Source organism: Anser anser (assembly GCF_964211835.1).
Source record: "Anser anser genome assembly, chromosome: 5".
Classification (NCBI taxonomy): domain Eukaryota; kingdom Metazoa; phylum Chordata; class Aves; order Anseriformes; family Anatidae; genus Anser; species Anser anser.
Window position 1 is genome coordinate 65,229,106 of NC_139725.1, and position 26,416 is coordinate 65,255,521.

Below are 26,416 nucleotides of genomic sequence, written 5' to 3' on the forward strand. Positions count from 1 at the left end.
ATTTGCCAGCAATAGTATTTTTGCTTAAAAGCTCAGAAAAGTACAATTACTGGTGATTAAAAAGGCCTAATAGCTCTTCTACAGGAATATTTTATTGATTAAAATGACTAAATATTGCAGTTTTTATATTTAATCTAATGAAGCATTAGATTAAAATTGGACACTGTAACCCCAAATCTTAATGTCCCTCTGTATAAAAGAAAGATTCTGTTTAGTACCAGTGTAAGTGCAAGGCAGCTTCATGCCGCTGAGAGCAGGCTGTAAGTCAGTGGAATTACTCCTGATTTATGCTGAGAGAACCTAGCTCGGTAATTCTTAACGATAAATTAATTGTATGCATTGTGCTTAAGCATACAAGCAAACATCTCTGTGATTAATTTGAATTTATGGTTCAGTAATACATTCAGAACATTATCATCTTTTCTCGTGATGGATCACCAGGATAAATTATCTCCTAGGTTTATATATGTGCATAGATATGTTTTGTTTGGATTGTGACAAGAAGCGGCATTAAACTCGGTTAAGTAATTGCACAGCAGGGTCCAGATTTGGAATGGGAGCGAAGTATCCCCTAGCATAAGTAAATAAGAGCCGTGCTACCCTTTGGAAATAGAAGTTTTATGTATGAGAGAGTAAAAAAAAAAAAATCAGGAATGACAGCTTATAAAAGTCAAAACAGTGTTTCTCTTCTATCCTGCCAAGTGAATGTAATCAGCCATCTTAGATGTTTTTTCCTTTTATTCCTTCTTTAAAGAGATGTAAATTTTTCTGTTGAATAAGAATTACCTTTGGAAGGGCGACAAAATACATTTCAACTTGCCACGATGGATAATAAGACCATTAGAGCAACAACAGAAAATCAGATTTAGGGTAACCTGCAGGCGAGCTGGGAGAGGCTCCAGGGGCGCGCGCCAAGCTGCCGCGGCCGGTGCCAGGGGGGAGGACGGGCCCTGCAGGAGGGCTCCGGCCCCTGGCGTGCCTTGGCGCGCGCGCCGGGGAGGGCTGTTCGGAGGGGTGGGCTCTGGTCAGTAACGTATAACCCGGGGAGGATCAGGGGACGATAACGGTTGTGCTGAGTTACCAAATCCAGTGTCATTGCAGGCAGCTTCTTCACAGAGCTGGCTTCGTCAACAGGCCGAGCTGCAGCCTGAAGGTTGTTGTTCTTCTGGCTCCGTTCCCGTTTCTGCCGTTGGGATGGGATTCCAGGACCTTCTGGGATGAGACCTCCCCATTTACTTCCTGAGCTAATTTCCAACTAATTTATTATAGTTTGTTCTTGCACGGTGGAGGGAATTCCTTTTGGTATTCACCTCCTGTACTTGTGGGCAATAACACTATCCCTGCTCAGCTGTGGGTTGGGAAGCTCGACAAGTCGGAGCAGTCTTTACCTTTAAGATAGGCTGTCCCTTCTCTTGAGCATCCAGCTCAATTATTGTATCATATTATGTCTATTTAGTACCTGTTTTATAGCTTTTATCTTGGTCATTCTGGCTTCTAACTGGTTATCCTGAAGGATAAGGGTAAGGTCAGGCATACGCTCTTGTTGACCTCTGGTAGAAACTGTGGGTTTTGTGCTTGTATTTTCTGCAAACAGTGGAAATTCCTAGCTGGGTCACTCAGAAATTTCACAGCAGTTGGATTATAATCCCTCTCTCCATCAATAGTCCATGACAGTTGGGTTAGCTTTGGGATTATTGAAACGAAACACCAAAGTGAACTGAGCCAAAGTGAAACATGTTTCAGAGAAGTTGCGGAAACTGGCAGGGAACAGTGCCACTGACCGGGGACGGTGGTCTGAATATCATAAAGTAAATCCATCCCCCTTGGCGGTGGTGGGGAATCCAGTAACCATGTGGTGTTTCAAAGTATGTAGCACCTTGTGTGGTCGTTGTCAAACTTGATTGCCTCAAAGAAAATACGGAGATACATCAGCAATTCTTCACAGTTTGATGGCATCGTTCCCACCCCATGCCACTTTCTACAGCACATATATCAATATGAGGAATTAATGTTATTCAACTAAATTTTAATAACATGACCTTACTCTAATTCTGTTCTTTCATGAAAAGAAAGTTACTGGTTTTGCCAGGGGGGAAAAAAAAAAAAGCTTTAATATTACTAAGTCAATATTCTTATTTGCTTAAAGAGAAATTTCCTTATTTTAGGTGAATATTCGATCTGTAGCTTTTGATTTCTTAACTTTTCTTAACTTTTTTTTTAATAATCCCAACACTTACCTTTGTGGTGGGGGGAAGGTGTTCCTCTGACAGAGTAAATGTTGGTTGGCTTCCCTCAGAGCTGGCTTGAAGGAAGGATGGCACCTCACGGGTCAGCAAAGTATGATTTCTGCACGCGGGTCCCCACCAGTGAGTAACTGTAGGGGCAAGAGCAAGGGTGGTTGAAAGCTGTGCTGCCTCCATTTTCTCCTTGTGGTTGTCTTCTGACAAAACAAATTAAGAGGAAGAAAAAAAGCACCGTTAGATTTGTATTCGTCAGCCTCATTTCAGCTGTTATTGTCTAATAAATTCCAACTGAGCTCTCATTCACAGATGTCACATTCTGTCTCGATGGCAGGTGATCTGACTATGGAGCACGCTTTATTTGTGACAGCTTTAACAGAAAAGACTAAAGGCTCCATTCATTGTTCCTGCACTCTTTCGTACGAAGCTGATTGCTTTTCTTCATTGAATTACCCTGTGACTCTGGGTGAAATTCACAGCAGACACGATACAAGCCCTGGTTTCTCCGGAGCTGTGCCTGGTGGCACCTCCCTGGCGCAGCCGGTACGAGCGTGGTTCGAGAAGTGCTCGGAGGGAAGGCAGCGATGTGTAGCGCCGAGCAGCAGCCTGCTCCGTGGTGCTGCAAGCAGTGGGGCTGCCGAAGCTGCTGGGAGCTCTGTGAGGTCCTGGTTTACCTCCCACCCTCCTAATGATCCCTGAGAGAGGGTTATCAGCGTGTTGTCTGAAAGCGTAAACAGCGCTGGGTGAATAACTCTTGCAGTTAACTTTGTAATAACCAGCTCATTCACAAGGCCTGGTCTAGAGCCTATTGAAGTTAATGAGAGCTGTTCTGCTTGCTCTTCTTTTTCTGATTGCTAATTGTGTGTAAACAGCTTTCGGTCATCACAAGTTTGTTTATTTGAAATTATTTGCAGATTAATTTTGGTAATTCATTTCTCCTTGAGCATGCAGGGCATTCAGCGTTTGAAGCAGATGATTTCAGTCATTCACATTTGCAGCTTGCACCCATGGTCTGCTCCTCTATCCTGCCTGAATTGAACTGTTGTGAATTTTCATTCACTTACTCAGAATTTTCTTTTCCTTCTGTTTGTGGCCAGGTTTATGGGATCTTTTGACCTGCTATGCTAAATCTGGTCAAAGCTCAGTCCTGCCCAGTGTGTCTCTTGTTTAAGCACCCACAGATGATCATCATCAATGAGCATGCAAAGCAATTGTAGGTTTCATATTCCTAAAAAACTGCAGCGTTACCAGTGACTAACAGTTATCCTCTTTGCAGCATCAGGCAATGAGCATTGCTACATAGGGTGTGAGGTTCCCACTCCATGTAACGTGAGTGAAGAGCAGGCAATCTAGTTCAAGGCTTTTTAAAACTTTGTAAAGGATTTAAATATTTATCAATACGTATGTCTGCTTTATTTTAACATTATTCTGATATCAAACCATGTTTTCTGGCTTCCCTTTCTCAAGTTCAAAGTGATGTGGAATAAACAAGTGACACTGGGGATTCTGTTTTGTGCTATTCTAGTAAATATTTTGTGGGCCACAGTCATTTGAAGACAGGCAAACGCTCAAATATTGATGCGAGTGAAAGGAGGAAGGGAGGGCTGAGCTGCTGGGTGGAAGCCCCCGTAGCACAGAGCGGAGCTGGAGGGCAGTGCTGTTCTTGCCATGGGGTACGGGGCCCAGCTGCTTGGCCCTCGTGGTCCCACCAGGGCTTTGCAGGACCCCATGGAGCTGCACATGGAGGAGCCCCTTGCACAAGCGAGCTCTTCTGCTAAGGCACGTGCCTTGTGATTCTCAGAGGGGAGAGTGCTCTGGCTTGCAGAGCTGAGACGTGGGAAATTCTGCCACCAGCTTTGTAGCCAGAGCTGGTGGAGATCGTGGGTAACAGCCAGATGGAAGTTCTCTGTTGGACGCAGAAAGTTGTACTCCTGTAAATTTGCTTAACTCATCCTCAAAGGCAGTAATGGTCTAGCATTATGCAGCCCAAAGGGATTTTGTGCCATCTGGCTGCAGCTCATATCGAAGTATCTGGGCAGAAATCCTTCTAGACTGGGCTTGCCTATGCAAAGATGTACATCCTTATGCGTCATCTTATAAAATATGGATTTGGTGCTGGCGCCTGTACCATTCAGGTTTTTGAAGCTCTGTTTCTGAGGATAAGTTGAGTAGATTTCAGCAGTGACTTTGAGCATTTAGATGTCTGATGGGGAAGATGGGGCACAAACAGCTTCCAGGTACGCAGAATTGGTTCATAAACGGATCTGGTAGTATCAAGGTTGTCAGAAGAGAAACCCTGAACACACAAAGGTAAATATTGGCTATGCTGGCTGAAATACTGCTCAGAAGCACGCTAGCATATTGCTGGATGGCTTCTGCAAGGTAAGGAGTGGAGGCATTGGAGAGCAGGGTCAGCCGGAGAGCAGGCTCCGTGTAGCGGCATTGCAGGGTGAGGGATGGAAGGATGTGGGGCATCAGGGAAACGTTGTAAGAAAGAGAAAGGACTCAGGTAATCTGGTATTTTAACAGAAAGAATGAAATTCCTGCTGTCAATAAGTACAAACAGAAATACTGTATCTGAGCATCTCAAGGTTTTTCTGTATTAACACCTAATATTTATGACTCCGGTCCTGAAGGGATCTATGCTCGTGCTGTATGTCACGTGATGTTAATTGGCCTCCCTGCACCAAGGGAACTGAAACGAAGAAAGGCAGGAGTGGGAGCAGATCACAGCATAAGGACAGGTTGGCACCACATTCGCACGTTTGTGCAGCCCGAGAACTGAGCTGTGCCATGGAAATCTGTCTTGCCTGGGTGGGAGTCAGGAGGCACTTTCCCAGCAGAGCAGGATGCAGCTCTGCAGCGCGTTGTAACGCTTGGAAAAATAAAACTCATGAGAAACCCACGGAGATGGGGCTCTTCCCTTTGTGAAGCTTTGATCCTGTAGCCACTAGAAAGATGGAAAGACCGAGTTCTCTCCCTGCTGAGCCTTTCCTGAGGTCCCCCACTGTCTGTCTGGGGGAAGGCATGTGGACAGGCAGAGTGGTTTTGGGGAGAGCCTGTCCTGCTGCTGCTGGCACGCTCCTTGGGATGGGCCTTGTCTCTTCCTGCCCACGCTACCAGCAAGGCTGTCCTGCTGCGGGATGTCATTTCTGTACTGTGCTGGGGTAACGTCCCTGCCAGCCCGGGGTGCCCGAGGACTGGCGTTAACAGTTCGATAGAGGAGGATTGCTTTTCTGAGAGCCTTTTTGAATGGCATCTTTATTGCAAATGTCAGGCGGGTTTTCCTTCTGGGGAGAAACACGGGCAAACACATGTTGAGATCACATTTGTTCATCATATTAAATTGTTCAGCGTTGCTGGGAAAATCAATACTGCCTTTTAATATAGAAAGCCCTGGACAAGTTGCCCCAGGTGAAAGTCCACGGAAAGGGTATTCCTTCGGAGAGGCGGCTGCCGGCAGGAACCAACGCAGGTTGTCTTCAGCTGGCGTGCAGAAGCTGCAGTTAAACAACCGGCGGCTTGATGGCTGAGTTTCCAGCTGCTCTGGCCAGTTTGGAGGCGTTGTGTCACCTCGGTTCTGCCTTTCAGCCTGCCTGGAACAGAACTGGGTCTGTTCACCACAGGCTTTGGGTGTTGCAGGTCCTGTGGGAGAGCGGAGCCTGCAGAGCCACCTCCGTCAGCCCCTCGGTTCTGGGTGGTTTCATGGTCTGAGCTTCCCAGGCACTGCGAATTTGAGCTTGGGAATCTCTTATATAACACTGTTATGTGATGTAGGAAGCTTCTGCATCACAAATACATCTTCCAGAATCTGAGCTGCTTTTTAGAATCTGAGTTGCTGGTTTGCAGCAGATGTCAGTCTGGACAATTTTTTTTTTTAATTTTTATTTTTAGTTTAAGAACAATTTCATTTAGTTTAGCTTAATTGATTCAGAGTTGAGTTCAGATAAACTACCGAAGTGTAGTTGTAGCCGCGTAGGTGCTTGGTACAGCTCAAAAGTCGATGCCTCTTCCCATCCCTTCCTTACCTGATTAATGGTCTCGCTGGAATATGGAGCATTTTCCAAAGCCTTTATTTTCATTTTATAGAAGGTTCATAAAACCTGTGAGCCAGAAGCTGTGGACTGGATGCAGTCACTTTTCCATCTTGCTTTGGACAGCTTTGAGATGCTTCTTCCCCCGCTCCCTTAAGCCACAACACGCGAGCGGCTCCCAGCTGAGCACCGGTGGTGATGCGGGGCAGGAGCGCGCTGCGGCCTCTTCCTGCCGGGGCCAGCTGCCAGGGGGATGTCTCGGGGGGGACCCTGCAATGTGCTTTAGAAGAACAACCACCTCCTGCTCTAGTCAGGTCTCATCTGAATACCAGCAAAACCATTAGTTTGTGGCGTGGTCTGCAACTGCAAACAGGCTGAGGACCCAAAGGGGGGCTTGCAGGTGGAGCAGGCCGAGTATCCTGTTGCCTTAAGCTGAGACCTCACTGAAATCCGATGGGAATGTACTCGTGGTGCAGGTGAACGGGGACTTTGTCCTGATGCTTATACTGCACGTACAAGGCTGTATTTCCTGCCTGTTTATGCCAGTTTTACTTCATTGGTGTTTATTTCCATTGTAAATCATGAAAGAGCAAGTCCTCTATTAGTCAGTAATTTAAAATAGAGTACGTAGTATTGTCTGACCCTTACAGTAATTTTAAACTATTGCTTCGTCCCTGCTCTGTGTGCAAATAAAATGGTAAGGAGACGTTTATTAAAAAAAAAACAAACAACCGAACAAAACAACTTTGACTTAATTTTTTTGCTGTTAATGTGGGCAGAAAATTCTGCTAAACAAAAATTTGCTAGAGCTGAATCTTTTCAGCTCGAGTTTCATTTAAATTAAACCAAAAAGGCTTTCCTTTTTTTTTCTTCTTTTTTTCCTCTTTGTCAGCAGAACTCTTTGATCTTCCCTACTTACATAAGCAACTTCCGAGCTGGGTTGGGGTGGGATCGGCGCGAAGGCAGCTCGTGCTCGTGTGCTGCCCTCGGCCCGGCCCTGTGGGTGCACCCGTAGGGACGTGCATGGCCCTCGGCCCGGGTGCTGTGAGCCCACCTGGGACAGCCCGCTCCCTCGGCCTCTCCTGCGAGCTCCTGGTCCCGTTCGGGGTTCAGCTCGTGGAGGACCAGCTGCCGAGTGTTTCAGCCTGGAGGTCTGCTTGTGCCGAGGTCTCCCAGAAGAACGGGGGCAAGGATCTCGTTTTGTTTCTCTGGGTTTGCGTGGGTCTTGAGTGGGGACATCCAGTGCAAGGAGGAGTAGTTTCACCTTAGTATATGCACAGTGTGGGGGGATATACGTGTATTCAGTCTCCTAAGGTTTCCTCAGTTTGATGAGGAACTCAAGTAGTCGCCGGTGGTGACGCATGAAGCAATAGCAGTGAGGAGATGAAGGAACAAGAATGGATTATGGTTTCTGTGGATCTCGTTTGGATGTGGTTTTCTTACTCTGTGGTTGGAGCACGTGTGTTCTGGAGGCATCCACAGGACCCGTGTCACGGCGGGGGTCTCCAGCCCTGCCTGGCCCTCTCTGTCCCCCTGAGCCGCGCTGTCTGAAGGGTGTCAGCCTCTCCCCGCTGCAGAAAGCATGCCAGGAAAGTGATGGAGGCTGGCTGCCTTTGCCATGGGGTTTCTTTCTAGGCTTGGTACTAATGCAGCTAAACCTCATGGCATATTTAGGTTCTTAAGCTCTTGGCTCCCAGAGAGGAGTTGGGGTATGGAAATCCCTGGTTTCATTAAGCAGGGTTCCCCTGCTCCTTACCCAAGCCTTTCATCCTCGGACAGACCCTTGGCGTTGCTCCGAAGGGAAGCAAACCCCACAGCCCCCCTTATTTTTTGCTCCCTCTGCAGCTCCGTGCAAGGCGTGACCCGCCAGGACGTCCCCGTGTGCCGCCAGCTGGCGGCTCCCCCAGCGGGGCAGCAGCGCCCTTTGATGCATTATTTCACACCACGGTTTAACATCACTTGATCAAAGCCTTCGATGTTCCTCGAGCGACGTTTTAAACCTTGCTTTGCGTCTGCCTCTGTGTAGATCGGGTGCTCGCGTGTGTGCGGTGAGATGTGCAGCCCTTTGGATCTTGTTCTTAACATCAGACAGACGCTCAGGAAATCGGCTATAATTTAAGATATAAAGCTATGAAATGGTTTCATGACTTATGAGGACCTAGATAATGAGGAGGATATTAGGCTGCCATATTCGTTTTTTTTAAGTTCGAAGAAGAATGTATGCGATCATTATTTTTTATTACAAACATTTTAAAGCATATGTGGATATTTTCATTACTGAGCGCTATCTTTAGCTCTTCCAATTAATTTCAGATTTCAGGAGTCCATATAATCTGACAGTTCGCTGTGCTGAGAAATGTATTAAGGACAGCTTATGATACACTAATTAGGAGTGCATTTAAAGAGCCAATAATCTAATAGTTTTGAAGAAATCTGCTTATACTTTTTTCCATTTTCATCTTGTATTTCTCAAGCATTTTGTTTTCTGAGATCACAGCCACAGTCTAAGGGCAAGATTGTCAGCTGCTGTAAATCAAAGCACTCCCAGCCAAGTTGCTTCGGTGCTGCTGAGTTCCTCCAGCTGAGGATGCCGTCCCCAAAGCAGGGCCCTCCAGAACTCATCTGCTGCAGCTTCATGCTTCTTCTGTGAAGTTTTTCCACCGCCTGTGCATTGAAGTCGCTTCTGCAACCAGAATTTATTGCTTTGCCTGGGGAAATATGCAAAAAGAACTAGTAAACTCTTTTAACCAAGGCCTTGTTCACAAGAAAATACTTTGTGATAGATGTAAGGAGAGAGATGTGATGGAAACTACCATGCCTGTCACCAGAACCCGATTCCACTGGGAAGTTTCGCATGGAGATACCAATTGGTACGTGACTCTGGAAATGATTTTGTGGTGATAAGATCCACATTAATAGTGTAATATAAAAGGATGCCATCCGTATTTAGACAGCAAGAGAAGGGACTGGGCTGAAGATCTGGAAAAGCCTTCAGGTTTTCCCTGCGGTTGTTGCGGTGCTGGTGTCCTCAGAGGGATTCGCTCCCTCGCTGTTAGCTCCAGGTCTCTGTCCACACAAAAACCCTGGCAAGGTGATGCTGCTTACCCGTAACTCATTTGCTGCAAATGTTTTAAGTTCTAGTTAAAACGTAAGAAACATTTTGATGGAATTCCTTAAGGGGGAAAAAATCAGTAAGCTGACAAAGTGTAAGGTTAATCCCGGTGTTTTGGATTTCCAAGTGAATTCAAAACTTTTATTTTGATGAAGGAAGGAAAGTTTAGAAAGCTTTTTGTTTTTCTGACATTCATATATACATATATATTTGTTTTTCTGACATTCATATATATATATATATTTATTTTTCCTTCAGTGATGCTGAATGGTTTGCACTCAGGAGGAGGAACGAGGGGTCTGAAGTTGTGTATGACCGGGCTGGGTGACCAGAGGAGGTGACCTTGCGCTGCTGGGCTCCGCGGGCAGCCAGGCAGGACGAGAGGAGAGCACCCCTGCCTCCTGCGTCCGTCCACTCTGCTCCCCGTTAGGCGCACAGCTCCTGGCTGTCACTTACTGACCTTTGTTCCTCACCAGCTCAGATGTGAATCCTGTCCTCAGAAACCCTAAATCCTGCGTCTCAGTTTCTTTTTTTTTTTTGCTTTCCGCATCTAAACTTGTCATCAGAGCGACTGCAAAGATTTTAAAGCAGAACAAACACAACTGCGCAGTGACTGAACATATGCAGCAGATATTTTTTTTTTCTTCTTAAGAAACCCACACCCGGGAGGCATGGAGAAGTTACTCAGCTTCACCCTTTATAGGATCTGTCACTCTGCTTGGGCTGCATCTATCGGACATCTGGTGCTACAAGTAGACAACCTCATGAAAGAAATGGAAAATGTCCTTTTTCCATATGAGCTGAACCGAAGCTGGGGAGGGGACTGCTCGCAGGATTTGCAGACGCAGTCTGTAGTGAGGGCTGATGCTGGCTTCCCTCTGTTCATAAAGGACGGGGGCGTTGCTGCATGCTGCTCAGCAGAGCTCAGCTGTAAAAGGAGTTTTTAAACTTTTTGGTTTTGTTCTTTTAAGGTGCAGGAATGGGTAAAAGCATAAATTTCAATCTTACTGCAGAGGAGGTGTTTGAGTTTGTCGTGATGTTTTGGCACATAAGAGTTCATGAGTAACTTTCTAGTAATTTTTATGAATTATTTCTTCAAATAGTCTTTTGCAAATAGTCTAAACTGCTCTTGGGCCAAGACCTTTAGTGACAGTGAGTCTGAAAGAGTCGAGCAGTCCGAGCTGTGCGATGGTGGCTGCATTACAGGTCATTACAGGCCGTAGACTTAAAGGTTTAAAAAATTGAGAGGTTTAAAATCGAGAGACAAAAGGTTTAAAAAATTGAGAAACGCTCAAAAAAATTGGGCATTTAGGTATGTAACATACAGGAAAGCCACGTACCCAATGTGGCAGGGGGTATTACTGACAATACAGAAGCTGCAAGGAATACCCTCGTCTTTCCCTTATCTCCCTGCTTTTATTCCTATAGCCTGAGCCCCGATGCTGTAGTTTCACTGGGCTGAGCCTGTGGTGACTGAAGTAGAGCCGAGCTCTTCTGCCCGATAACGTTTTGCTTGCATTCATCTGCACATGCCCACGCAGCAGAGTGGCTGGGGGCTCCTCCGAGCTGAGCGTTGGCCCCCTGCAAGTCGCTGCGAGATGGAGGCAGTGGATGCGGCGCTGCAGGAATGCGCTGCTGCTGCTACCGGGAGGGTTGTGTAACAGTCTGAGCAGCTCGGCACCGGTGATTAATTTTGGCTGGGAGAAATGAGATACATTTCCCACTCTAAATGCTTTAACAGGCTTACGCAAATTTTGCATGAAAGGAGCGGTTCCATAATGAAACTTAATGGCTAATTGCACTCTGTTAATAAAATCGGAGATGTCATCAGCCACCGAAAAGGGACCGGTAAATCATATAAACAATAATACACAACCTAATGTTGCATGAGCACCAAGGTGGGAGTTTAATAATTTTCTTCGTTAATTTTTATTGATTTGTTGATCATTCATTGACTTTTATTGAAATAAATCAGAAAGGCTGACACCTAAGCGCTGACTTAACTCTGGGAACAAGCTGCACGTTCAGTGGCACGTTAGTAGTGAGCTATCAGTTGGGCTTCCTGAGGAAAGGATACCTTCGGCGAGGTGATTTCTTTTTCTGCGGGTCTGTCTTTGAATTCGAGTCCCAGTTAGAATGTGAAGTCCTGGGCCAGTCTGAAGCACGTTTGATGGAGCAGCATCAGCCTCAGGCACTGCTGAGCTGCTGCGTCTTGTGCAAGGGGTGGCTGGGCTGGGAGGAGTGCCCTGACCGGGCTTCTGCCGGGAGAGCAGCAGACACCAAGGAACCACAAGGCCGAGGAAGTAGGGACTGATGGACAGAGATGTTGGGAATCCTGCAGTACCAGGAGAGCTTCAGTCAGAGCTTGGCCTTGGGGGACAAGCCGCTGCAAACCGGGCTGTTGTAAATATCTGCTCCTTAATTCCTTGTAGCTCCTCCATGCAGGCTCGTGGTGGGTCCAACAGTCCTGAGCCACTGTCAGCTGAGACAGAAAGTGACAAGTGTCAAACAGCATCTGGGGAACTCGGCCCCTCTATTTCAAGCACTTCTCTGCATCTTGCCTTTGTGCCTGCGCAGCCAAAGGGAAGGAAGGAGAGCAGGTGCTCTCTTGCTGCCGCTTGCCTGGGCTGGTGGCACGCTTGGGCTGAAATTTGGAACCGCGCTGCTCTATGCTGCGAGGAGACAGGGTTTTCCCTGGGCTGCCTGGAAAGGCTCCCCGAGCAGTCACAGCTTGGGGCTCCAGATTTTCTCCCCGGGAAGACGAGGCTCAGGGCTGGCGGGGCCCCAGTGCCGCTCGCCATGCGGGGACCCCAAGGGAGTGGGCGTGCTTAAGGGAAATCGCCTTGTCCACCCTGGAGGGATTGAAGCGGCTGTTACCGACGTGTTAAACGCTGCGTGGGGTTGGTACTGAGTGGGTGACCTGTGGGAGTTGGGCCAACGTGTTGGCACCTGAAGTGGGTGGTGGTGGTGGGTCCTTGGCCCGAGGGAGCAGTGCCTGGCTGACTCGGTGTCCCCAGGCAGGTGCCAGCCCTCTGGAGAGCTGCCCTATGTTAAATGTGCTTTTCCCCCCTTCTGTGCTTGTCTTCCAAGGAAACCCCAATACCATCGCTGGAGTGCAGAAGGTGGGGGCTGTGTGAGCTCTCGGTGACAAAATTACACCAAGGGCCAGTACAAGGCGCGCATGGAAAGGCACGGCGACGTGCCCATCTGCGCTCCCTTCTCAGAGCTGTCACTAATTTTAAACACTCTTTGGAGCTTGTTCAGCAGATGAGAACTGCAGCACATGGCTCACCTGCTGGATTTCTCCTCTCCACAGGCACGTTGTTTTCTCCCACCTGCTCCCATTTTGTGTCCCCCAGAAGCATTTTAATCCTGCTCCTGCTGTCAGGTTTCCTTGCTTTGCCCAGGGGAAACTCTGTCCCCTCTCTCAGGGAAGCTGAAAGAGTAGGTTGGTCAGGAATGAGGCTGTGCTTTGTTCCCTCCAGGAAAAGTCTGTGCTGCTGCTTCTAGTCCCTTGAGCTCAGCCTGCTCCTGGGTAGGCAATCTGGCACCCAGCTCGTGCAGCTCCGCAGCGCGATGGGCATGGATCAGTTCAGAGCAAACAGAGCCTCACAACAAAGCACGCAGGTGCCCTATAGACCGAGGCAGGGGCTGCTAAGCTCTGCGTATGCAGATTTCCTGAAAATCATTATAGTTATAAAAATACATGGTTTTGCTTAGTATGTTATGCTAGTGAGAGAAACTCAACTTCCTTTATGCTTACCTTTAAGGGTGAAGGCTAAAACAACCCACTTAAACTCTATCAGTGGTACAGCTCGGGATGTGGAGGAGAGGCGCAGTCATGGACGTGCTGCTTGGAATGGGCTTGGGGATTTACGGTACAGGCTCCTGCCTGAAGTGGGACCGTTGGCAATGCTAGTTGAGAGCAGCAATGGCATGGCCTGGCCAAGGCTTCAGCCCCTGAGGGGGGCATTTCCACAGCCTGTCCGGCCCTTCTTCCCAGTTCCCACTCGCTTGCACGCGCGAAACAAGCGTGCACAGAGCTCTGCTGTCTTTTTGCTGGCGTTGAAGTATTCCTTGAGCAAGTAGAGATGGGCGCTTTCTGCCCAATGAGAAGTTCTCAACCAGAAACATTTCCAGACATCCCACCAGCAGAAACTACCACTTGTGACGTCCCCTCCAGGCCATTTTGGGGAGCTGGTACCTTTGGTGGGGGGTTGCTGATGGTCAGGTAGCACCGCGAGCTCCTGGGCTTGCTGCGCTCGGGCACCGGGGAGCTCCTGGAGTACAGGAGGTGATAGAAAAATGAGTCACTTTCTGGGCTCTTATGCCAGCTGTATTTTTTTTAAACTGCATTACTCTTTCCTTACTGAAGCTAAAAGGAATGACACAAGTTGTAATAGTGCCTAGAATATACAAAACCTGGCGTAATAGGTTTCTTGCTTTATATAATGGAACATATTCCCGTCATTCAGCTGTTACTCCTACACCCAGTGTTTCAAAACAAAGATGTGAAAACTAGGTGTGAGACATTGAAGTACAGGAAACACCATTTTAATTCAAGAAGTCATATTTATCCTCCTGAAAGGAGATTTGTTTTCTTGGTAGTTGCTGCTCGCTGGGACAGATTTGTGCTATCTCACAAGAAATGCAAATTGTTGTTTAAAAGCTGTTTATTCTTGCTTAGCGCTATAGAGTGGCATTTTTTTGTTTGCATTCATGTTAAGGTTGTGCGTTTTCAAATTCCTCTTTCAACTGTCTTTCTTCAGTCAGCGAAGCCCTTCCTGAGGCCCACGTTGCATTTAGGGAAATGTTCATCCTGACGGCAGGGCTGAGCCAAGCCAGGACAGGCTCCCTTTGGGGAAACGTGATCCCTGCTCTTGGCAGTCGCGTGGGGTTGGTAGCACCCGCAGCACATCCCCCTGGTTTGGGGCATCCACAGAAGTATTTTTATTCCTTTTGCCTAGGTTGACTGATCAAGCATCGTGCATGGCTTTTAGAGGAGCAAGGGACCATGTTTGTCAGGGAGCGTAGTGATAGGACATGGAGCAATGGTTTTGAATTAAAAGAGGTGAGATTTACATTAGATGTAAGGAGGAAATTCTTCCCTTTGAGGGCGGTGAGGCCCAGGCTGCCCCGAGGAGCTGTGGGTGCCCCATCCCAAGGCAGGCTGTGTGCATTCTGCTGGGCCCAGACGGACTGATGCCTCCCTCAGCCAGTCCTCCCGGGCCGTCCCTTCCCCCACAGCTGGTGGCTGAGGCACCCAGCAGCTCCCACACAATCCCCATCCCGTGTCTTTGAGGTTAAGCCGTGCTCCGTGCCATTGAAATCTTTCCGTCCTTCTCCCACCGCCCACCCGCAGGTGGAGGAGGCCAGCTGCAGTCCTGTCGGTGAGGTGCCCTGGCTGGCCGCGTGGTGGCTGGGCATCGCTCTGCCAAGTGCCGGTGCTGCCAAGCTGTTTGCTGGTGGCCAGCCAGGACGGGATGAGCTCCAGCCTTAGCTGGCTCCAGGGAACCCGGGGCTTGGAGCTCGTCCACCTGTGCTCTGAGGACCTGCTCCTGGAGGTACGTACAGGCCTGCGGAGGAGCCAGCAAGTTTTGGTGTGCCAAGTCTTAGCGTTAAGTCAAAGTACAGACCTGGGGAAAGGCGTTTTAATGTTCTTACTGGATGCGAGCCCCAGTCTCGTTCTGCTTGGTTGTGCTCCATTGGTTCATCAGCAAATGGCCTGTTACAGATGGTCTGCGCTACGGACCTTGACGCGGCTTTGAGCAGCACATTGTGTGTGCGTGGCACTGAGCGATTAATAGGTCCCGGCACCTCTGTGGCACCTCTGTGCCCCAGAGGGCACGGATCTTCCTTCCCTCACTGCTCTGGCCGCAGAGAAGGTGGGAGGTGGAGGCAGGCTAATTCTCTGCTGTACCAGCAGCAAATGGAGCTTGGGCTGATAACAGCAGGGTAGGAGAAGGAATGTGGACAAGGGGAAGAAGGTCCAGAGTTGACCTCCTTTGATCATTCTTGGTCCTTGGCAAGGTCTGGTGCCTGCCTGGAGCTCCAGCCTCTGCTCTTGATCCCCTCCTGTCTGTAAGTGCAGTAATTATCACAACCTCAGCTTAATGAAATTTCCAGTTTCCTAACTGGAGCGCAGCCTTTGCCATGGTAGTGACATGGTTTAGTGGAGGGCCTGTAAGTGTTAGGTCAGAGGTTGGACTCGGTGATCTTGAATGTCTCTTCCAACCTAAATGATGCTGTGATTCTGTGTTGTTTTGGGACCCGTGGTTATTTTCTGTAGCGCTATACACGTGCAGTTTCTTTAGGGCTGACTCCATTTCTGTGGTGCTGTTTCTCTCAAACCGTCCTAACAGAGTTTTCTTGGTTAAATAGACATTTCTGAAAGATGCTTTGTCAAAGTATACAAATACGAGTAATCAGGATTCATCTTTAAGAGGTGATTTTTAATACATTTGATTTTCATGTGTATGTACTATTCACATTGGGTAAAGTCAACATATTGGCTGTTCTGAGCATGCAGTAATAAGTAAGACATGTTTACTGCTAGACGATAGTACTGTTGAAACAGGTCTGGCAATATCATCTGTTTTGTGATGCCAGGAACAACAAAGTGTTGCTTCAATTAAGCCCGTCACTTGCAGATCATTTCTCTTCTTATTTTGGAAGATTCGTTGAACCCACTGCTTGAAATCTGTAGGTTGCAAACTGCTCAAGAAGCAACTCAGGGAGGAGGATAGAGTGTGGGAAGGTTTCCCTCCACACTTGCCTTCACAGTTCCCCCCAAATCAGTGCGGTCTTGGAGAGATGCCACTTTTGTGAGCAAGAATGGAATCCACCTGGCGTGTTGTGAGCTAACCAAGACGTGGTGGTGGTGTCCTCCTCTGAGCGTGCTGGAATAAGAGGCTGGGAAATAAGAGATGACAAATGCAAGGGGCCACTGCTTTAACGTAGAAAGAGTGGAATGTGACGGAGGAAAAGTGGCCGTTGTGCTGAGCTTTAGTTGCCAGTGTAAGGATGTCAAGCAGAAGTAAGAGTTAGAAGGCAGTGTGTCTCTGACATTTTATTTGCAGCCAGGACCCAGTTTAAAAACAAAACAACCCAAAGAAACTCCTCAGAAATCCCATCTGGAAGCCCTGTACCATTCTTAATTCTGGCACTCAGGCAACTCAGTTTTAATTTCCAAGTTCAAGAGAGAGAGGCTGCTGCCACGAGTACGTCCCATGTGTCGCCTGGCCGAAGCAGAGTTGCCGACGTCGTCCTCAGACTTCTGGGAGAGGAGCCTCCAGCCAGGCGCCGTGGAGAAGAGCAGTCCGTCTGCTCGGATTGAATTAGCTGACCCCTTGAGGGGCGACAGAGGGAGCGAGAGTTCAGGCAGGAGATGAGTTCCTGCAAGAGCGTGGAGGAAATTATTCTTAATTCTTCGCCTGTGCAGAGACGCATGATTGCGACCCCGCGGTAACCGTCGCATAGGTGGCCCTGTGCTCCTGCGGCAACGACAGCGGTGATGGTGCTGCGGGGAGGCCTGCCTGGTGGCTCGGCTCGGCTAAAAGGAGGAACAGTTACTGCAGGAGATGTGTGCGCATCAGGAGAAATGTTTTCTTCTCTGATATTCCAGGACGATCTGCAAAAATCCTGAATAAACGTTTAAGGCCAAGTAAGCGCTGGGCAAGAATTAGCTGTTGGATGGGCAGAGCTAGTCTATTACACATTTTAGGAATTATGCCCTTCTCTGAGTTTCGCAGAAAGCTTGCATTAAGAGATTTTTGTACAGAATGCTCCATATTTGTGCTCCTACAATTGACTGAAGGCTGAAGCAGCACCAGTGAGACTGGAACCCATCTGATTTGGGGCTGCTGCAAGGCACGGAGAGCCTCAGCGTTACCGTTCGTCCCAAATTTAAGTGTCTCTGGCCACAGTTACTCGCTGGTGAGCAGTTCCACGTCCATAAACAGGTTTGGTTGAGACCTTGTTGGAAAACGACAGCGAGAGAATTCTACTCTGAGCAATATCAGAACTCAGGCTCTTTAATCAGCAGCTCTTAATTATTTACTTCAGTCCTAGCAATGAGAAGTTCTTCGTGATTTGTGGAACTTGCAGGATTACTTAAAATGTAATTAAAAATGATACATGTGAAAGAGGAAACCCATAATGCTTCTGTTAGAAAAGTCTATTTATCATGAGTAATCTGCTTTACCCCCTCCAGGAAAATATTTATCCCAGTCCTACGGCAGGATCCATGCAGCCACATCCCTGCGTGTGTGCAGAACTTGCTGGAGATCTGGGTGTGCTCCAGAGCTGGGACGTTAAATGGTCACTATATACGTGTGGAGGATGTCCTGCAGAGCATCAGGGCCAGCGTTAGTCCCCCAGTATGAGCTGCTGTTTTGTCAGCCCTGGCTGTGCCTAGGTGTAATTTGGTTATCCTGCCCATGGTTTTGCAGCGGTGCTTTGCATCATGAGCCTTTCCACGCAAAACCAATTAACAAGAAATTAACAGAGTGAAGTCCCCAGTGAATTTCATGCAGTTCTGCAGCATAATAAGGAGGAAATAATTTTTTATTTTTATTTTTAGAAAGAGAAGATTTAAAGTAACTGCAGATGTTCGCAACTCTCAAAATTGAGTTTTCCAATACTCATATCAGCTCTTAATTTTGCTAATTGCAAATAAAATGACTGGGAATCTCAGTGGTATTACCATGATGAATGTATTGCCCTGTGGCAATGGTTCTCATCAATGTAGAGTGTATTACTACAGGTATCGTGGGACTTGATGTGTCCTTTTCCAGCTGGAGGTTAGGTGATATTCACTTGGCGGATAAGTTTATTATCAGACCAGCTTTTTTTATGTTTAGAAGTGTAGTACTCTTTGTGGGAAATGGGAAATGTTAGACACCTAGCTTTAATTACATAAATATTCAGGGTATCAGCTGCATTCTTCATTTTGGGTCCTAGCTGAGATGAAGGCCAGGTACCTAATGCGGGAGGCCTTCCGCTAGAGGCTGCCTGCGTTGGTGCTGCTCTGTGCGGGGCCTTGCTCCGGTAAGGGGCATTTGAAATTGGTTGTGATGTTCCTGGTCTGCTCCGCATTGTGCTTAAAATATCATTTCTTTAGTATTTTCTAATAGCTTTATGGCTGCGTGTCACCTGCAGTACCCTTAGTAGAAAAGCGATAGCAGGGAGAGGTCCGTAGTTTGAAAAGATGTGTCTATCAGTACGAAATACTTCCTACCTACTCTCACTTTATGCACGTGGTAGCATTTATCATGTATGTCCTGTTGCTGAGCTGGCCCTGATCTGTCCTTGCCCATCAGGCTTGCAAGAGAAGGATGAAGCCCACTTTTTTTTTTTTTCTCCTGGATTGGACTGTTTTTGCCATGTTGCTTGATATTTGCCCATATCTCTGCAACTTAAACCACATTTCCAGAGTTCGGGAAGCCTTCTTGATTGATAGCACTACCATCAGAAGGCTCTGAGCTAATTAAATCACCCTGCCGCTTCCCAACACTACTGTCACAGACTGACCTAATTTTGACACTACAAAGCTTATCAGCAGAGTATCTATTGAGTTAGGGGAACCATAATGCTGTTTCTAGGAACAGATAGATTTTTTTCCCCTTACAACTCATTACAGTGCTGTTTATTGTTCCTCCTGGTGGGCAAGTATTAAAAACTTATGGTGTCTACCATATGGTCTCTGTCTGTTGGTATCTGTTTCTGGAACACTAGGTATGCTCTGGGTGGGGATAAGGCCATGGTAATTCTCCGGACATGAATACAGGCTAAGATCTCCGTCTCTTTTAAAGATTTCTTTCCTATGTAACATGATTTGGAATCATAACAATTTGTTGCATCCCACGAGCAAGCGTGCTCTGCTGTGCTGCTGGTGGCAGCGAGCTGCCTGAGGCCACCTGAAGCTGGCAGCGCCCTGCTTTGTGCTGGGGACGTGCAGGGACAAACTCCTGCAAGGGTTTTGTCCCTATTTCTTTGTTGCTCTTGGTCTGGTGTGTGCATGTCCAGCGTTGTAGATCCAGGATGAATCCAAACTTGCCAAAACATGGAGGTGGCTGGGAGCATGTGAAAAAGGAGGAGGAGAAAGGCTTTGCGTTCTGCTTGTTGCTGAAAGACCAGGAAGGAAAGTGGGACAGGGAGCCCGGAGGGAAATGCATCATCAAGGGTGGGAAAGCAAATGATGTAAAGTGAACGAAGGCAAGCAGACCAAGAGCCCTCTGGATCAGTGTTCAGCCACCAACGGTGGGCTGCCAGTCACCCCCAGCTTCCAGCAAAGCAGCAATTTGGGGGCTCCCCGAGACAGTGCCGAAATGTCTCACGGATTCACCTCGCTGCGGAGGCCGGTCCCGTTTCCTGACGGTGAAGTCTGAGATTAAAACAATATTTTCCAATATGTGCCGTGATGACCATTTATTCATAAAATTCCAGCAGTTGAGCTTCTCCAGGAAATATATTGAAAATTTTGTGATTAAGGTCGGGAGAGGTGCTAGCACGTTGAACAAAAAGGCGGGCAGGGGCACTGCAGTCATCCGAGGTCTCCTGTTTGCACCACAGCTACACAAACGTGCTGCCAGGCACAAAGCAACTCCTTTCTGAGCATTTTGCTAGCTCTCACTTTTTATTTGCTTGGTTAGAAGAACTCTTTTCTACTTGCTCCAACGCTTATTCAGAAAATAAATTTTATACTGCATGTTTCAGGTGGAAGTTGGCTGAGCTAACATTTCTCACAGCACTGGCTTTGTCCTTTTTTTTTTAATTTTATTAAATGTATCTAGATACCTGAGTATGTATTCAACTTCGGGAGTTTCTAATTTTGTCTTCACAGAAATTTTATGACACTTTTGTTTTTTTTCTTCCTGGCTCTTTACTGTCTGGGGAACCTGTTGCAAGTTGAAACCAAATTGCTTGTGTGGGTGTGTAAGTGTGTGCGGGAGAGATGGAGAGGGGGAATAAATTGAAATCGCTGGAAAAGAGCAGCCAATAATGGGGACCTACCCAACATCAATATATAATGAGACATGGAGAAAGGTCAGATTGGCACCGTTTTTCATTTGGAAGAAGAACTCTCTCGGTGCCATACAACTTATTTGCAGCAAAAGCACGGTGGTGTTCTTGGTTTGGTCGTTCAGCTTCTCCTTCCCACCTCCCGCTCAGCTCTGCGTCGTGCGCACGTAGCGCCAGGACAGCCGCGTGATGGATTCTTCCGTGCAATATTTACTGTGTATAATCACAAGACAAATTCTTCTAAAATGCCACAAACAAAATAAATGCCAAGTATATATTACTTTAATGTCTCGTCTGGTATTAAATCCTTGGAGGCATATTTCAGAAGCAGCTGTAATGAATATTCCCGTGGCATAGAGGAAGGTGACATTTCATAACGACTCAGTGTGTTCTGAACCATAGGACATTAAAACTTAAAGAAGTAAGAATATTTTTGATTTTCCTTTATTCATTTGATCTCTTCTGAAAGAAAGGTATACTTTTGCCGTAGTCAGACCCAAAGGGATATTTTTTTTTGGTCTATATTGCCTTCCCGGTGGGTATGGGTATCCTAATGGATATGGAGCAGTGGCACAGACATTAAAACAAAGGACGCTCCAAATGTAATTTGAAGTAATATGAATATAATATGAATTAAAATGTAATATTAATGTAATATGAATTTAAAAGGCAGCAGGATGTTGGCATAATGTTGCTGACTCTTCTAATTTTATCACAAGTCTCATGATCCGTGCTGAACCTTGTTTTACCTTTCTGCTCATGGCTCTGCTTTCACGTTTCAGTATTTTACGATTTTTGTTGTGGGACATTGTAAAAGCCCCCGCTGTGGACCAGGGCCCTGTTGTGCCATGGCTGTGTGCGGCAGGATGAGGAGGATGTTCCACGTCCCAGGGCACGGGATGCAGCTGGTGCCGGCTCTGCAGTAGGCTCTGAAGCACAATCCCCCGTTACAATGGCTCGAGGCACGTGAGTGGGAGCAGCTCTCCTGGCACAGGGAAGACTGCCAACCGCTGGGCATCAGTGCTGCTGCTCTATCTAGGAAAACAAATTTAGACTCAGCGAAGTATTTTAAGGTCAGAGAACGACACAGGGGACTGACTCCTGACCCAGGACACTTCTGTCATTGCAGGGGGGGGGTCTGACGTCTGGTGGGCGACCAGGAGCACGGGGAAGCTTTCTGCTCCCGTGCTGGGTGAGCTCTGAGCAGCCCCCCCAGGCTGGGTCTGTGCTGCTCTGGCAGCCTTCTGGAGCTGTTGCTGTGTGCCCTTGGACTTGGGGGCACACCCGTGGTGCGGGAAGCACCCGTTCATTGCCTGCAAAAACTCTTCTGCCTGTGCCTGTGCTCTGCAGAGAGGACAGCTTTCAGAAATGCTGAAGAGGTTAGCCTAGGCCAGCCTTACCAAAAAACGATCTAACTATGGTAGACTGAGATGGACAGGAGCAACTCGAGGTAGCTGGGAGTATCAGGCTTAGTCATAGTGGCCTGAAATAATTTTCTTCCTGTTCTGGAGCTGCCCTGATGCTGTCCTGCTCAGGATCCTGTGCCCGAGTCTCATTTTCTTCAGCTTCTGGAGAGCGAGGGTCAGAGATTTGAGTTACCCGCTGTCTTGCATCAAGCCTAGATGGGATTATGCCAACGGGGGCTTGGTGGGGTGCCGGAGCGATGCACCGCTGGGGTCCCGTGTGTGCCTGCCGCGGGTGTCAGGCGAGTGACTGCATGCCAAAGAGCCAGCAGGGCGGCGTGCTGGGCACCATGTGCAGCGCCGAGAGTGGCCCAGGGAGGCTGGAGCTGCGGTTCAGAGACCACGTGCAGAGTTTGCACCCACTGCCTGGTGGCGGGGGTGGCAAAGGGCACAGCGGAGGGGACATGTCTGTGGTCGGTCTGCTGAGGGGCTGGACGGGGCCAGGATCACGGGTGTAAAAGCACACAGTTGGTTTTCACGGCAGGAGCATGCAGCTGGTGCGCGGGCGCTGGGGAGAAGCCCTGCCACCGGTGGCTCATGGCATCATTATTCCGGGTTGGTGCTTGCTCTGCTCTCTGGCTTTCTGTGGGTGGCTTCAGGGTTTGGTTAGGGCACCGGCATTTGTCCACCTTTACCAAGCAGGAGCAGCACATGGGCAAGGAGAGAGGGTGAAATGCCGGGCCTTCAAAACTTAGCAGAATCACAATTTCTCTCTTCTGCTGCTTAGCATTTGTTATTTCATTTGGCAGCAGGACAGCAATGGGATCTCGGCTTTCTTCTATTGATCCACACTCTGAAAAATATTAGAATTGGGAGTTTCATGTTTCAGAAATAAAGATAATCTTACAACCAGGAGACGTCCTTGGGAAAAATGCTAAAACAGAGCTGTAATTTGTACACGGAGTGTTAGGAACAGCATTGCTGTATTCATATGTGTACAACATGCAAACCAGCATACCTTGCTGTAGTTTGGTCTGCGTTTACAAGAAAATTAAAGTAAGGGGTCTGCAGGAACTTAAACTGCAAGCCCTGATCCCTCAGACAGCCACTGGATTTCAGGGTTGACTTAGAAAAGAAGCAGTACCAGCCCCACCGCTTCTCCTGCTTAACTTTAGTGGTTTAATTAAGGCATCTCATTTGCATAATGAGCGTGATAATACATTTAGAAAGATATATAATAAAAAGAACAATAACGGAGAGCTCTTTTGGAAATTGAAGAAAAATAGCCCAACTGCAAATGAGCTCGTGAAGGCTTCGCCCAGGGGATCGCTGGCTGTTAATAAAACCCTGGCAACCTCCTCGGGCGCGGACGTGCGCTGGGGAGGCAGAGGCCTCTGCCGCGTGGTGGGGGTGCTGGGCTCCCACCCGCAGCTCCTGGCCAGGCCTCTGCTTCGTGGTCAGGGTGCTGGGCTCCGGCCAGGTCCCCGGGGGCCGGCGGTGCTCACCTGCTTTCTCTCTCTCTGGGTCTTGCAGCCCCCCCCACCGTGCGCATCGTGCACTCGGGCCTGGCGTGCAACATCGAGGAGGAGCGCTACTCGGAGCGGGTCTACACCATCCGCGAGGGCGAGACGCTGGAGCTGACCTGCCTGGTCACGGGCCATCCTCGGCCACAGGTGAGCCCCCGCCGCCGGTCCCTGCCTGTCCCGCAGCCTGCCCGGGCTGCCTCACCCGCTGCTCGGTGCTAGGCTGGAGCAGGGCTCGTCCGGGCTGTGGGTTGGGTGTTGGGGGGCTGCAGGAGAAGCATCAAGAGCTAAAAAGGTTATGGCCTTTTTTCTTTTAATTAATATCTGGGAACGTGTTAAACCCAGCAAACTGATGTTGTAACGTGGGGTCCCGGTGTGTGAGTGCTTGATATTTGTAGAGGTTGGTGGAAGGAAAGGAAATACAAACACGGGGGCAGGAACAGCTGAGCATAGATGGTGTGCACCAGAGCGAAGGGCTGGAGCTGGGGGGAGCTCGCCGTGCACCTGCATCGTGGCCATCGTCCGGACCATGGCACTGTGGTCCTGCAGAAAACGGAGGTTAATCAGAAAGCAACTACCTTTTCCCAGGCCTCACTGTTTTATAGCATCAAATTCAAAGCTAGAGAGTCTGGTCAGCCTGTGGCACAGCTGCCTGGTGTCCCCCCATCACCGCCCCCCTCTTTGCCCTTGTGGGCACTTTGTGGGGTTATTTTATGTGAGGACCCTGGGCAAATGTAATGCTTAATTCACCCCTACTGTGCTTTTCTGTTTCCGTCTTTTCCTTCAGTCTTTTCCGTGAACCAAGCCCACTGTCTGCTCCCTTTTCTGCTGTGCCTTCTCATTTTGCTCTGCTGCTGAGCGAGCCCTGTTCTGAGAGCTGAGGGTGCACTGGTATTAGCTGGGAGAACCAAGTTTCATGGTGCACATTTTTGTGTGAGATTTTGAACACTCGAATGCCTTGCAAGGGTTTTCCCTGTGCAGTGGCAAATTAAGCATCTCTGTTGCAACCCAAAGGACGGGGATATAGAGCCCCAGCAGCAGGGAAGTGCCGCTCGTCAGGGTGGGAGCTGGGGAAGGGGAATCCTCTGGAGACGAGTGGTGTTGCTCCAGGAAGGAGGGATGTGCTGATCCTCTGCCATGTGCTCCATAGCTGTTTCCATTTTAATGGGAAGATTTAAAAATAAAGGAGGTAAAAGTGCTTGCGGAAGTTGGGTGGGAGCACTTCCTTACAAAACAGAAGTTTTTTTACAGAACTTTTTTCCAGCACCTCGCTCCCTTCACAACCCTTTGCCTTGAGGGGGTGGTCATGGTTAGGGAGCGAGGTGCTGCTCGGCGTGGGGAGGATGGGATCTGCCCAGGCTAAAGGATTGCTCCAGTCCCCTCTGAAACATTTGGCTTTCAGTGCCTTCGAGTTCTGTTGGATTCCTTCAGCCTGCCCAAACTTCTCTTATTCGGGCTTATTTAACTTCTTTTTTAGATGCGAAGCAGGTGCTTTTTTTGTGGAGATAAATAGCACACTTATGTGCAGGCAGAAAAGACCAGAATAAAGGTAGATTGATATTTCAAGTGTGCTTCCTTGGAGAATGTTTCTTTCCCAGAGCATCTCCCCCGGCAAGGGGGAGCGCCTCGTGGAGCAGCAGACACCGAAGGCCCCTCTCCAGCCTGCAGGCCACAGGTGGCTTCAAAGCAAGCAGGGCCCTTATCTGTCAGTAAATGCTTTGGACCAGCCATGAAAGGTGCTGTCTTAAGCACTAACAAAGCTTATGATGCTGCTGCATCAAAAAAAAAAAAATGCAAAAAGCTGTACACCCAAAGCTTCTTATCAAGAAAGCAACCACATGGCTGCTTTTTCATAAAAATCTCTGTTTTCTCATCTGGGATTCAGGATAGAGAATTGATTTCTCTTCATTTTACCTGTTTATAGATTTTCTTTGTCATCCAGCACCTCAGTCGGCTCTCTTGTGCTCCCTTTCGTGTTACAGCTCTCTAAGACTTGCAATATTTTTTTTCAGATTAATTGCCTGAGAGCAGGGGGATAGTTTTGGTAGTCTCAGATGGGTGATTCTGCAGCAAAATACAGGAGGCTTGCCAGGGCTGCGTCTGAACATTAGCCTTTTTATCACCTTCCTATTAAATTTCCATTCAATTTTAGTGCTCCAGAAAGTAACAACAACAACAAAAAAAGGCTGAGACACTATTGTTTCTTTGCATTGCTGTGTTTAAACTTTGGCACGCACCTTTATGGGTTCTGTAGCCCCTTGGATTCCCTTGGACTCGTTTCCCATAAAATCTGCCTGCTCTTAAACAAGCCCGTGATGAATCTCACCAATGTTTGTGTTGCTTTTGTCAATGGGGCTACTGGGGAAAAGCACCGATCAAGTTCAGGCAGGAGATGGGGATGGATGTAAAATCAGCACGCCGGAGCCCGCTGTTTCCAGCTGCCATAAAACTACTCTTACCTGTCAATAATTACTCCTGGGTATTTTAAATACAGCCAGTGTAAGGTATTTTTTTTATATTGCTTGTTGGATACATCCTGCTTTATGGGCCTGGATCTTCAGGGGAGCTCTGCAGCGTCTCCTTTGTGACCGAGAGGCAGCGGCTGGCTGGGAGGGATGGTGCAGCATTTATTCTTTAGCAGTCCTCTTTTATTTGAGCAGAATCGGTCTGGGAAACTTGACAAGATATAGTTTGATTATAGTTTGTAGAAATTATTTTCAAAATGATAAGTTATATTTTTATTTCATCAGACCCTAGGAAGTGAGGTAATAAAGCAGGTAATAATGTGTCTATTTTAAGAATACTCTTCAACTTGCGTGTGTTTCTCAGACTTTTTCAATTATTATTGGCAAACACAGAAACTCATTTGTTTTAAATGCTGTTAGTAAGCAACTCTGTGCCAGGCATTTATAAAATCCCCCATCAGTTTTCATCTACTCCTGTCAGGCTGTTGCTGTGAACGAGTATTAAACCCTCATGTGAATAGTAAATAAGGATCAAAAAAGTTATAAAGGAGTCTGAAGCAATCCTCAGTGCAGCAGCAGGCTCCTTAGCCCAGCCTTGCCTCTTGGGCCCAGGGTGG

General features: G+C 47.9%; 1 protein-coding gene across 2 annotated transcripts in view; it reads left to right on the forward strand.

Annotated features, from left to right (window-relative positions):
- The window catches only part of MDGA2 (MAM domain containing glycosylphosphatidylinositol anchor 2), a 332,288-nt gene that overhangs the window by 75,609 nt on the left and 230,263 nt on the right, over positions 1-26,416 (forward strand). Inside the window, exons 1-2 of one of the 2 annotated variants that reach the window (XM_083839871.1) lie at positions 8,773-9,144; positions 23,345-23,484. In XM_083839871.1, the coding sequence (XP_083695997.1) occupies positions 9,129-9,144; positions 23,345-23,484 (156 nt within the window). In that variant the 5' untranslated portion in view covers positions 8,773-9,128. Of the gene's footprint in view, positions 1-8,772; positions 9,145-23,344; positions 23,485-26,416 lie in introns of those variants that run through there. The other variant, XM_083839870.1, reaches the window with a different exon arrangement.